Source organism: Aricia agestis, chromosome 11, assembly GCF_905147365.1.
Source record: "Aricia agestis chromosome 11, ilAriAges1.1, whole genome shotgun sequence".
Lineage (NCBI taxonomy): Eukaryota > Metazoa > Arthropoda > Insecta > Lepidoptera > Lycaenidae > Aricia > Aricia agestis.
This window is the reverse complement of record NC_056416.1, coordinates 12,243,736-12,258,215: the sequence shown is the minus strand read 5'-3', so window position 1 is coordinate 12,258,215 and position 14,480 is coordinate 12,243,736. Positions and strand designations below refer to the sequence as shown.

Here is a 14,480-nt window from a genome sequence, read left to right as displayed (position 1 = left end):
TTTTGTATACGTTTTTATTATCTAATAAAAAAGGTCTTCAAAAATTCAATAAATATATCCTTTATGTTAATACAACACGATACAGGTGCTGAGGCGATCGTGATTGATTACTAAAATAGACCCTTTGAGAAAAACCATAGCAATTGCATGAATAATGTTATAACATAAATAAATATTGGCTCGACGTGGGCAAAAGAAACATGTATTACTTTTCAAGGAAAGTTCTGGACTTTAAAAATAACCAAGATGGCCGCTGTGGCGGCGAGCTATCCCTTTTAAATGCAAAGAAAAACGATCGAGTATCTCGAGATTTAAGTGGCAGTTTCGAATGTGCCTACTTTTAGTGTTATTTCCTAAGCGGAAACCATTTGTTTGCCTCATGTACGATCGGGGAGAAAAATGTGTGTAATACCTAAAATGGTTTCGCAAAAGTGTTTATGAGATCGCTGGAAGGCAGCCGCCATTTTCCATCACTCATTGCATTTGAGCCATCGCCTCCGAACTTTCTTAGACATGTTTTTCGATATAGTATTTCCCTTTCTGAATTTATTAGTTTTGATGGATATTTTTATTTTATTGATACTTTGCATGTTGTTTACTTATACGGAAGTTAGGTTTCAATATTAATATTTTTTAAGCTGGCTTAATATCTTATACAATTTTAGAAACACAGTTGTAAAACTACATTGTTTTTCACGAACAAAAAATATACGTTTAAGCATTTTTTTCAACACTTTAAAACATACAATTATACCTCAAAAACGAGTAACAGTTGACTGGGTCAAGTTCTTCTCCGAGAATTTAATGGTTGTAAATTCTTTAAAAATATTTTGCGGCTCCAAAGATGTATATTGTTAAAATTCCTAGTGAACTGAAGCAATTAAGCGAGTAATGTATAAGGACGTAATAGAGTGTCGAGAAATTGTTGCCGGCTTAATGGGACCCTCTATTTATGTTTGAAAATGCAGGCGACTGGAGGCTGACTCTGGCTTAATTTCTCTTGGAGGTAACAGTATTTTGCTGGTTCGTGTTACATGATATTTTTGCTCAATTACATGCGACATAATATTTTTTCAGTTATGCGATTTAAACTATAATGTGTTTGATGTTAATGCTTAACTTTATAGTTATTTTTGTACGATTTGGTTTGAAATTTGATAAATAATTATAGTGACATAATTACCGATACTATGAAAATGCTTTCAGTAGGTACTAGCTGGAATTTAATAATGAACAGTTTCAAATAATTATTATAATGATAATACTAAATAATACGTGGGAGAGCCATGCTTCGGCACGAATGGGCCGGCTCGACCGGAAAAATACCACGTTCTCACAGAAAACCAGCGTGAAACAGCGCTTGCGCTGTGTTTCGCCGAGTGAGTGAGTTTACCGGAGGCCCAATCCCCTACCCTATTCCCTTCCCTACCCTCCCCTATTCCCTTCCCTTCCCTTCCCTACCCTCCCCTATCACCCTATTCCCTCTTAAAAGGCCGGCAACGCACCTGCAGCTCTTCTGATGCTGCGAGTGTCCATGGGCAACGGAAGTTGCTTTCCATCAGGTGACCCGTTTGATTGTTTGCCACTTATTTCATAAAAAAAAATAACTAACCGATTGAAATATAATTCTTTGTAGCTTAATACAATGGTACCAGCACCATGGGTTCTTCCTCTCTCTCTATAAAATTATTTATGCAGTATACATAATATTATTATATCATTAGGTGTCTTTGTATGTAAAGTCACTTTTTCATAATGTGCTATACCAAGTTCCTTTTATAGTTATTCGTTTCGCAAATATTTTTACTGCGAGAGTGTACAAATCATTCAGAGATTTTTTACCTCTGAATTGCAACGATAGTGAGCCCTATTTCTTTGGAAATAAGGTCCTGGGAATTGTGTTGGAATTTCAATGTCGTGCGTGCGTCACACGAGCGAAACGGCATGTTAATCACAATATGTTAGGGCCGGGGGCAGTCATTTTTCAATCATAATTAAAATTGTTTGTTTAGGTTATAGCCGAGGATTTGCTTTTTAACGAGTATTAAATGATTTGTAATTCTTAATTTTTTCAAAGGAGATATCGTTATTTAATTGTGTTTAATAGCTATTAATTAAGGTGATAGAAAATATTGCTATTTTTTTTTGTAAAAAAACCTAGACGTTTAAGTCATAGCTGTATCTCATTGCCACTTCACTATTCAAAATCGGTTACGGTTATAATACTCAGTATCCACCTTCAGACTGATCCTAACATAACCTATAATATTTAACATTTACGTTCAAAATTGTTGGATAGAGGCGTCACGCTACCGGTCATAATAATTATATAAATGCAGTAAACATTCTTAATTTTAGAGCAAAATATATAATTATGCACCATTGTTTGTTGCTAAACTCGTAAGGGTTATAACATTTTTATAATATTAGATATGAATATCTAATATTATAAAAATGTTTTTATATAGACGATAATATTATAATATAATTAATGTGTTGTGAATTCACAACACATTAATTATATTATAATATTATCGTCTATATAAAAAGGATCGTTAAGTTAATAGACCTTCACCACTAGTGATAGGGATGTGGTTTATTTTAAATTTCGCCTGATAATAGCTCGGCGTATCTGGAGCAGGTGTGGCGGGATTGCGGTGGCTAGATAATTTAGGTTTCCCACTAAAAATTAACTTTATATTTAGTACCACATTTCTATCGTGCTCTTTGGTTGGTAAGAATAGCTTTTGATTATTATTAATAAGGTTTATTACATTTTGTTCGCCTCCGTGGTCTAGTGGTACAGAGCGCGGCTCTTGACTCGGAGGTCGTGGGTTCGATTCCCGCGTTGGAAACATGTTATTTCCAAGTTTGGTAAGGACAATGCAGGCTGATCACCTGATTGTCTGACAAGTAAGATGATCCATGCTTCGGATGGGCATGTAAAAAGTCGGTCCTGCGCCTGATCTCTCGCCGATCGTGTCGGTCTTCCGTCCCACTGGGTTATGAGAGTAAAGGAATAGAGAGTGCTCTTGTGTACTGCGCACACACTTGGCCACTATAAAATTACTCCTGCGTAGCTGGCCTGGTTTCAATGAAACCGGCCACCGTCACCGAAACCGGTGCGGGAGCTATTATTATTATTACATTTAGTTAGTTAACTCGATGTTACTAGTGAGGTTAAGCTGAAAAAAATTAAGACATTATGATCAACGGAACGGAAAAATGAAATCACAGTACCATGCAGTACAGAATTCATAATATGATAATAATATTATGATACTCTACGTAGCATTCGACGTAGTAAATTTAATATCTTCAGAAAGTTATCCAGTCGCAGAAACTTTCTAAAACGCATTGTTAATTCTTTTTGTTTAAAATGATCGTTTAAATAAAGTAAAGCCTTGTTGAAATACCTACTTGAATATGACAATGATTTGCTTGAAAAAGTTCACCTATCTCGTCTAGGGGCTGAGACCTTTAGTCTTTACTCCCCTATTAAGAGGATTCCACACCGCCATTTTTTCCATACAAACGTTGTCCCCTGTTTCCTCCCTGGATAATGCTAGTAGAGTTATAATTTTTTTCCTGAATATCTACGGCCACTAATACAATGTCCCTATGTTTTCCTTTTTTTCATAATTTAATTATTAAATAAGATATGAACGTTCAAAAACCCAAAAAAATGGCCAGATTTTCCACTGTGTTCAAACGTCCAGAAAACAGATTTGGATTGATTATACAAAAAAAGCAAAACATAGGAACACAGCTCAAGCCTTTTTTTAATCTTTAATGAAAAAAGTACTTAAATCGGTTAAGTTTTGGAGAAGGAATCAGGGGACAACGAATCGTTGATTTTCTGGATTTTCTGCAGTTGTCTCTATCGCGTTCTGCGGTATAGGCTTGAGGTAAGGGAGACAGCTATAGATATTACACGTACTTTTTTTTCATTTCTCTAGCCGCTGTGGTATCCTCTTAAGGGACAAACCCCATGTTGACAGAGGTCAAGGCATTTAAAAAGGTTGATTAGAATAACAACGATATCAAATATTACGGCAAATTTATATCGGATTAATTGTAAGTTGTTAAAATTTATTAGCATTTGGTATACAAAAATATTATTAGCATATTTATTCTACAAGTCAGAATTATAGTCCACCGCTATAATACCTCCGCCTAATTTCTAAGCAAAAGTGTTTGTTTTGTTAAACTAAAGAGGATTTTTTTCAGTAACCTTTCTAACACACGACATACGTTATAATTTTGATATGATTTGCCCTGGTCCGGTACACAACAGAAGTTGAATGACAGATAGGGATAAAACATATTTTTTTAAAGTGTGTCTTTTGATTAGTAAAAAAGTATAAGGACAACATTTGATTAGTAAAATTGTATGATTTAATAATTTTTGTGTTTCGATATTACGAACTTATATCCATCACCGCTCTTTTGAGTCACAAAACTCGTAATTGCATCAAAATGGTTCCGGCATACATTACCGCGAATGTGCTCTCCACACCTTGCACATTCGCGATCGTAATTACTCTAAAAGACTACCCATTCGTTTGATGTCTCTATTTGCACTTACTCTGTATATCCCCCGATTCCTTTTATGCAAGATTCGAGCTATTAGGGTGGAGCAAAAACAAGCATTAATAAGGAATTCGACTCCCTAACACCGTAAGGGGAAATTTTAAGTGATTATGTCGCTCACAAACAGCGTGGCATGCATTATTCTGTATTGCCTTTATTTTTGTGAAAAAGTTTTTTTCTTGTAATTTTATGTACCTAAGGGTCACATTTTCACCGTCGACTAAATATTTCGAACGTTTTTACACCAATTTTAATTGTCATTGTAAATTGCAGGTTCTTTGATAAAAAGCATTAACGTGTTATTCTCAAATTAATTTAATTACTTTTGCTCTGCGGTTTGACTCGCAAAATGCCATTATCAAAGTTAGCATTTAATTTTAACTGATATGAGCTTAAACAAATACAGTTAATAACCAACTTCGTAATTCTATATTCAAAGCCATCGCAATTATGCTGTAATTTTGTTTATTAAGCCCACTGAATTATATAAATGCATACGGTTTAAATAGTACACTACTTTTAATGTCTAAAATAGTGCACTACTTTTTCCTACTTTTTAACCGACTTCCAAAAAGGAGGAGGTTATAATATATTCGTCTGTTTATTAGTCATAGACAGACTAGAAACTATTATATCATATTCGCGATCGTTGATGGCACCTGAGGTTTATAACAGGAGTTTATCTTAACTAACATAACTAAATAAACAGGAGTTTGATTGTTTGCAGAAAACAATAGGATTGAATTTGATGAAAGGCACAGACATACTTAGTGTAAATCATAGGTACGAGTAATAAGTATAAAATACTACTTTCAATTGCATAAAAATATACGGTTCCCTAGGGACCTTTTGGGCGCGTGAAGTCACTGGCATCTAGTATCTATAAAATATTAATACGTGAGCGAAAAACGTTGGATCCCTTTTGACGAAAAAAGCGGAAACGTAGGTGATTGAAATTTTGCACAGTTATAGTTTATATGGTGAAGGAGTGCTAAGCGAGTGCGAGCTAATATTATTTTGAAATAATGATTTACAAAAACATTACACCCACTACAACACACACAACGGGTGGGTTTATACCTACATACCAATGCCAGTCTGTCATCACTTGGCTTATCAATCTGAGACTGTCGCAGGAATTATGTCTAAAAAATAATAAAGTCAATATTTTGACAATAGAATATGAATAGAAAAGCGTTGAAATTTGAAACTTAATTTTTTATTTGAGGTCGAATTTCGACCATTGGGCGATCTCTAGTATTACCTACTTATATTTTCTTCCATTCTAAGGGCGCATTTTCATTAGTCGTTAACTCGTACGGTATACAGCATACGGGGAGTCTATTACAACTAATGGCGCATTTTTATTGGTCGAGGCATGCGTTTCAAAAATCTCCCGCACCCTGCATGTGGGCACTATCGACCAGTGATAATAAGCCATCACTGTACTACGAAATAATTTTCAAAGCAGCGTAACCTTTCTCAATGACATGCGACAGTCTCTAGAGTGTATTTTGCCGAATATATTACTAATACCTTCAGCCTTCAGCTTCGAATTTTCCTTTTAATATATAAAGACAGCCTACTTAATAGGACCCATAATAATACATTATTTATCAGGCAGTCGGGCCAATGTATGTAGGCGTTAATGTTTCACGAGGGTAATTATTATAAAAGAAATTAGTTACTAGCGATTGACAAAATCAATTCAGGATATATTTGGTATATCCTGAAAACTCAACTTTGGTATCTCACAGAAAACCGGCGTGAAACAGCGCTTGCGCTGTGTTTCGCCGAGTGAGTGATTTTACCGGAGGCCCAATCCCCTACCCTATTCCTTCCCTACCCTCCCCTATTCCCTTCCCTTCCCATCCCTACCCTCCCCTATTACCCCATTCCCTCTTAAAAGGCCGGCAACGCACCTGCAGCTCTTCTGATGCTGCGAGTGTCCATGGGCGACGGAAGTTGCTTTCCATCAGGTGGCCCGTTTGCTCGTTTGCCCCCTTCTTTCATAAAAAAAAAAAACAGCTTTGAGACAGAAATATTGTCAAACTCCAAAAAAATCGCACAACGGAGAAACACCGATCTTTGCAAGTTCGACTATTATTCAAGAAGAGGTTAGTTAATATATTGATAGGTATGTTATTTAAAAATTTTAACACATATATTTAATGTTTTCATAAAGTATGTATTGCGTGCTCCTCATTTTACAAAAATAATCAAAAATTGTCTAGTGCGTGTCGAAGTTAATTTGGGCCAACTTTTATTGGTAAGTACATGGTTATTAAGAGTGAAATATTATGTAAAGCTTATGAAGCAATTAGAGCTTAATCAGAATAATTATTATCATAATTATTATTAGAACAGTAATAGGGTAATAAAATGAATACTTTGATTTCACAACTATCAGCGTCACTTTTATCATAAATTTTGAAACGGAGCAAAAGCATTAATTATAACTATTATTACTTTATAGTAGTTATTTACAACTATTAATGGTATAATATTATAATATTATACTATTTTACACTATGATACCAATTAGAGACATGCCTATCACAAATTTCCAAAACGCATTTTTGTCTCTTTCTAAAGAACACAGTAAGCAGTAAGTATAATTAAATTCTTGGTTACAGAAGAAATGCGATTGAGCTTGGAAAAAGTCTAAACAGGATTTTGAAGCGTTTTAGTGGATTTTTATTGGCCCCGTTTGGAGTGATGCCAGCTCGTTATTTTCAATTTAATTGATATCTCGACCATAATACCAACATTAGGATTGAGATCTCCTGATTTTAACAGAAATTTCAGCATAATTTTTGTATTTAGAATGTAGTCAAGAAATAAGAAATTATAAAGATTAGGGTCATTTTTTATTTAGAATATATTGGTCTAGAATGAAGAAATAAAAATTTAGGTAGGTTTGGGCAAATCTGTGAATGTTTCATGAGATGGTGAAATCACAAATAATATTAAACGAAGTTCAAATTTTTTGCGTTTTTTAGCCTCAAAATATAATCTCAGAACAGGAAAATAAGACTAGGTAGGACTTTGAATACTACCAATGTATATAAATATTTTGAATATACTTACCATTTTGTTGTTGATTTCATGGAAGTGGATTTCACAAACTTTATCTACAATATCTTCGCTTTGAAACGTGACGAATCCGAAACCTGTAACAAAGAGAACTTCTATTTATTAACTGAAATAAAATACATAACATCAAAATATAATCATCAGTGGTTTAGTTGTAAAGCAAAAATATTGTTTTGTAAAAAAGCTTAGATAGAAGTTCTAAATTCTAAAGGCGTTTTTCAAAAAAATCCACTCTTCGCTGGAAAATTGAATAATGCGACGTTTTTGTCGTTTCGGCTTAAAACTTTTTGCCGCAGTTCGGGTACGACGACTTTGGGCGTGTAAAGTCAACGGAAAGTTGCGATTAACGTGACACAGCGAGTGTTTCGATGCTAACGATTAAGATACACAAAGTCATGTGGCGAGCGGACCGAGCAAACAACATTAGGGTGGTAAGCAGGTGCTAACACGTGCCAAATATATGGTGCGTCATTGATATCATGTACAGTCAGAGGAATTTGTTTAAGTAACTGAACGACTTCATTTGGAATCAGCGATCTTTGCGGCCGTTACGCTCGATTTATATGAATCCGCGCGATCGAGCGGTTTGGCCGCTATACCATGAGATCACTCAGTGGCGTAACTATAAGATCCGGGGATCATGGCAAATTGATGGGGCCTTATCAGTGAAAATCGTCACGTTAACAATAAAACGATGCTTAAAAAAAATTCTGACCGGGGCCCTTTTGGGTCGGGGGCCCGTGGTATTTTGCCAGCCCTGGCAGGGCCCTATAGTTACGCTACTGAGATCACTAGTAATTGAATGTAAACGCGACCGCACCGCTATTTAAATAAATCGTTACTTATACAATTACTTGAGATCTCGTTTTGTAGCGCCCAGGCTCGATCTAGCGGACTTAGGGCCGGGACACAAAAACACGACACGACGTCGTGTCGTACCACGACGCGACGTCGTTTCACGATGCGACGTTGTATCGTAGATTACGACGCGCGTCGTAAAAAACTACGACACAACATCGTACGACGTCGTGCGATGTTGCATCGTGAAACGACGTGTCGTGGTACGACACGACATCGTATCGTGTTTTTGTGTCCCGGCCCTTATCTGTTTGTTTAAAATTTTGTCGTTTAAGGAAAGCTAGTCACTAGCACTGTTTTGTTAGGGCGTGAAAAGAATAAAGGGGTTACAGTTAAGTTCTTTTGCGTAGATACTATAGTTTTACGACGAAGGATCCAAAACGATTGTGTCCAATAAACACAATTCCAAAGCGAGTGCAAACCGATGAAAAAACCGGCCAAGTGCTAATTTAATTTTAAGATATATATAATCACATCTAAACTGTTTATGGTCCAAATTAAATGCTATTGAGAAAAATTCATACAAATTTTGACATTCAATATGAACGTGTATACTGTATAGGTCTACCAGAATGATGGCAATTTTTGACAGCAGATTTTCAAAAAATATCCTTGATCATTGGATAAATTTTTATATTTGCATGTTTAACACACATAATCAGCCATTATAAGAAAAAAAAAAGGATCAAAATGTTTTATTCCAACTACCCCGGTATTGCTAGAGTCAATTTATGTTCTCACTTTTTGCCACCAGAATTCAGATTCTGGTACACCTATAAATCGCCACGTTTGACCATAGCCATCTCGAATTCATAAATGATGGCTAGTGACATATATACTGTCTTTATTCTGTTTTTTTGGCGCGCTAAACTACGATTTAAATCAAAACAAATTTAGGGTCAGTAATTACGTAGCCGGGGGCGGATCGATCCTTATGCGGGTCGGTAAACATCGGGAAAAGTGGAAAGTAACTAACGGACTAGCGAACTTTTCTGCGGGCAATGTCAGCAAACTACGACTTAATAAAACGTTTTACACACACCTATTCTAAATGAACGCTCGGACTGTAAGCAACAATGTAATATAAAGTTAGGTATTGATTTTAACACGTTGACTGAAAATATAAAACACCTTGTATATTGCAGGAGCATTTAGTTAAGTTGACTATGTCCCTTGCTCTAATTAACACATTCGCTGCCCACGGCTCGCGTTAATAAGTATTATTATATACAAATTTTCATCCCCTATTTTAACCCCTTGGGGGTGGAATTGATTAACATCCTTTCTTAGCGGATGCCTACGTCATAACATCTACCTGCATGCTAAATTTCAGCCCGATCCGTCCAGCCCCCGTAGACAAGTGGCAAAACGCTTACGCTAACGCTAACGCTAGCGCTACAAAATGTATGGATTTGACATTAGTATTCGCTAGCGAAGCGATGACTTATGTCAAATCGCATACATTTTGTAGCGCTTGCGTAAGCGTTAGCGTTAGCGCTTTGCCACTTGTCTACAGGCCCAGTGGTTTGGGCTGTGCGTTGGTAGATCACCATGTCAGTCAGTCATCTTTGAGTTTTATATATTTAGATTAATATCCTTATGTACTGTAAAATTTTCTAGTGCGGTACAAGTTTAATTTGTCCGGTACATAATTATTTTTAAAAATTGTAATTCTCATTCAATTTTTAACTTCCGGCGTTTATTTGAATTTCATCTATATCTAAAAACATTGATCTTTATTCTTGGTTGTAGAATTGAACAAGTAATTATTTAAGTATTTTGTAAAATAATAATTATAATATTATTCCTACAGATATTTTAGATATCCTGTTAATAATTTTTGTTCTCAATCACGTTAAAACACTTAAAGACCCTGAGGTTCTCCGGTAGGCAAAATTCTAAAATTCTCGTTCAGAATACTTTATTCTCTATCAGTATGGACATTAGAAGTCATCGGAAACACAATATCCGGCGAAGTTCGAGAAATGCTAAGAGAATAGTACAGCATTGTCATTGACCACGTAAAAAGTTTCAGGTTTCACGTGCCTTTGTGCGGAGATAAATGGGGATGTTCTGGCGAAATTCGTCCGCGTCACCGCCGCTTACAATGCCCGGATAAATTTCTGCGTAGGAAAAGGATTTCGGAAACGTAATTATTCTTACGCATGTCGGCTGGGCTAACTAACGATAAATTAATTTGAGGATGGGAAGAATCCTAAATGGTCTTGTGCTATTTCGTCATTATTATTCTTAAGGAAATGTTATGCTTATCTCATTAATAATAAATGAATAAATTCTTTACTACATTAAATATTAGAAAGCTAATTTTATTAATACTTAAGACTAGCTGTTGCATACTAAATGTTATTTGAACCCATGAACTGTAAATTAAATACAAAAACCATAATATAACCTAGTATAACTCCCAACAATATTTTAACGAGGAATATGGTAAGAATATTTAAAGATTCATTCACAAAAAAATGCAAAATACATTTCTATTGAGAGCCCAGATAATACGAGACGGATAAAATAAGATTTCTATGGAACACCGATCTAATCCGATCCAATATAAGAAATGAAAATTTTAGCCAAGATTATGAATGTGTCTTCCGATATCGGATATCTATCTCGACACATCTGTCGAGCGGCACGTGGAGTTGACAGCGGGGGCCGCCCCCTCCCCCCCACGGCGTGACCCCCCACCCCCCTCAGGAGCCAGGCAGTATAATCTGCCCCACTGTATGAAACACCGGCCGGTGGCGTTTATGGCGCTATAATAACCATATAAAATGCGACTTATTGTAGGCGTCGATAACGCGGGTATACAATCCGAGGCGTAACGAACCCAAAGTTTCGAGTATTTTTTGCTGGGAACACATCGTCATAAAACTGGATATCTTGTCAGCTTGCGTTAATTTTACAGTGTAGCGATTTTCTATACCTTATCTAGGTACAATAATTTATTGCTCCATCTTTACTAACATCACAAGCTTCTAAATCGGAAATGTTTGTTTATTAAAAGTGCTGAATTAAACTAAGAGGATGCGTTTTTAAAATCAGAAATCATGTATACACTATACACAACAATCATCTTAATATCCACCAGTCAGAACAAAAAGAAAAAACTTATTAAATTACAAATTAAAAAAATATAACGTATTAGTTGTACCTCGCTCCACCTTGTTATTTCGTCTCAAACATCGTAGCTAATTGAATAAGTACCGGGTGCACTTCTCGTGACAATTTTTACCTCGTTTTGTATAAAATAAAATGTTCTGTTCGTAACAAGCAAGTTTTCATTAGGAGAGTTCAACGAGCACTCCGAAGTTGTCCGCGAGCAGCGCTTCGGCCAAACTTTTGTTATTGTTTCGCAGTTCGCTTCATTATTGTAATACGGAGTACGCAAGCATAATTAAGAGATACTACAGTTCTTATCTGGCATTATTTGGTACTATCGATGAGATAAAGAATCGGGCAAGTGCAAGTCAGACTCGCGCGCATTATAGAGCAAAAATAGTAAAAAAATATGTTTTTTGTATGGGAGCCCCCCTTAAAATATTTAAGGGGGGCTAATTTTTTTTATTGAAATTTTATTATTATTTATTAAAGTATAAATATAGCTGAGTATTTTGTGTACATTTCAAGTACCTACCTGTTGTCATCATGGATACCGAGCAAAAAATGTTTGAAAAATTACATTTGCTGTATGTCCCTCAAATATTTAATTTATTTTATTTTCAGTATTTGTTGTTATAGTGGCAATAGATACACACAATCTGTGAAAATTTCAACTCTCTAGTTATTACCGTTCTTAAGTTACAGCCTGGAGACGGACAGACGTCCGTCTGTCTGTCTGACATCTAAGTCTTAGTAATAGGGTCCCGTTCTTACCTTTTGGGTACGGAACCCTAAAAATGAAGTATAAAAAATATTTGAATTAATAAAATATTATACTTTAGTGAGCATGGAGCACTTGACAGTTACACACACATACAAGTAAAGACTTGTGTACACTGAAATTATGTACATACAATATAGACTATAATCTCATTCCATTTAATCTATTTCATTCTCATTTCTATCTAATCTATTTCAAGGTAAAAATTCAGTAACGAGAAAACCTTGAAACATTGCGATGTATGTACGTAGTACTTAATAACTCAATGCCTTGAAAGCCTTATTTTATGGTAATTTGGAGTCATACGCTATGGCAAAACTTTTCTGTATGAAGATTTTTTTCAAATATTAAATAAAGCCAATTCTATTTTTAAATATTTGAACTAGAGTTTAGAAAATAGAGTACCGCTGATCACTGTTAAATAATATTATTCAAATTCAAATGACTGGCAGTGTGTGAGCAAACGAATACCACACACACACAAAACATTGCAATATTATTCACTTGCGCGCGACCGAATACCACACACACACACACAAAACATTGCAATACATATTCAGTTGCGACAAACAAGAGAACATCAAACAGCGCGAACATGTTTAAGAATATACCGTTTTTCGAGATTTCCGCGGCGAAGAATAATACACACGTTTATTCCAAAGCAAATATAATATGACGAGTCTAATGCGTTCCGAGCGACTGCAAACTTTCGGTGACAGAAACGGCGAATAAAAGCTGTTGCAAAAAGAATTGGCTCCTCATTTTCTCCATTGTGAAGTTGAATGGAACACAAACAATCAACTTTTTCGTCGCCTTGATTGTGTAGACACCCTTATTGTCTACTCAGGTAAACGAAGTAAACACAATTGCCCGTACTTTGTGTGGGCCTCGATTTTGAGCTAAAACTTTAATCTTAAGTTTTTCTTTCTTTTGTTGAAACGAAGTTTACGTTATTAGGCCGCCTTCACAATTAAGTTACTTTTTGTAAAGCGGCTTAGATAACATTCTGAAAGTATATAAAATGCTGATTTTCTCTTTTGCTTATGATAATTCGTTAAATAAACAAAAATGAGTTTTTTGATTAAATATGAACTTGTTTTAGTAAAATAATAATTACGTTTAAAATTGCCTCAAGAAAAAGCGAGATAATAATATTATGTTCTCGCTTCGTATTTGAGTTATGACTCAAAGTCTGAACATTGAAAAATTCCACACATGTTATAAAGTCCTCGATACAGAAATATGAATTATTTTGCTTCAAAATACATCTCATATATATGATATTGAATGTATCGTAACTTTTTGGTGGAAATTCATGTTTCACAGTAATAATATACACTTTTCATGCACTTTTTCCACTTTTATTAATAACAATTATGTTTTACACGACCGGTTTCGATAAAATCATCATCAGGTGTAGTGAAGGTAATTTTAAATTTTTTAATAATTGGTAAACAAATAGGGTGTCAGCGTCATGACACCCTATTTTTGTTTACCAATTATTTTAAAAAAATAATTTAAAATTACCTGCACTACACCTGATGATGATTTTATCGAAAACGCTCGTGTAAAACATAATTGTTTTTGAAATTTGAAATGAAAAGTGTATATTATTACATCTCATATAATCTTATGCTGGCCATACACCATCCTTCCTATCGTCCAATCGGCATGACGCTACGGATTGGATCAGTTAGAACTGAGCGTATGTAGGAGTGGATTGGCGTTGGTGGCCATACACCATCCTTCCTATCGTCCAATCAGCATGACGCTACCGTTTGAATCAGTTAGAACTGACCGTGTGTGGATTGGCATGAGCCATGCTATGGACAATAGGAAGGATGGTGTATGGCCACCATTAGAGCGAAGTCATATCGTTAGTTGTCACTGATACACTGAACATAATACGCATCAATGGAGAATAGAGCGTAGATTGAGATTCAGTAAGAGTAAGTGACGAGTCAGTAGTCACTCTTGTATTGTGGTGCCGCACGTTCGCGACGCAGCTTATATTAGGGTGAAGCCAAACGAG

General features: G+C 35.5%; 1 protein-coding gene across 6 annotated transcripts in view; it reads right to left on the bottom strand.

The window, feature by feature from the left end:
- The window catches only part of LOC121731909 (RNA-binding protein Musashi homolog Rbp6), a 618,826-nt gene that overhangs the window by 35,570 nt on the left and 568,776 nt on the right, over positions 1-14,480 (bottom strand). For all 6 annotated transcript variants that reach the window (XM_042121592.1, XM_042121594.1, XM_042121593.1 and 3 more), the window contains one exon: positions 7,684-7,766. In XM_042121592.1, coding sequence (XP_041977526.1) covers positions 7,684-7,766 — 83 coding nt within the window. The remainder of the gene's footprint in view (positions 1-7,683; positions 7,767-14,480) is intronic.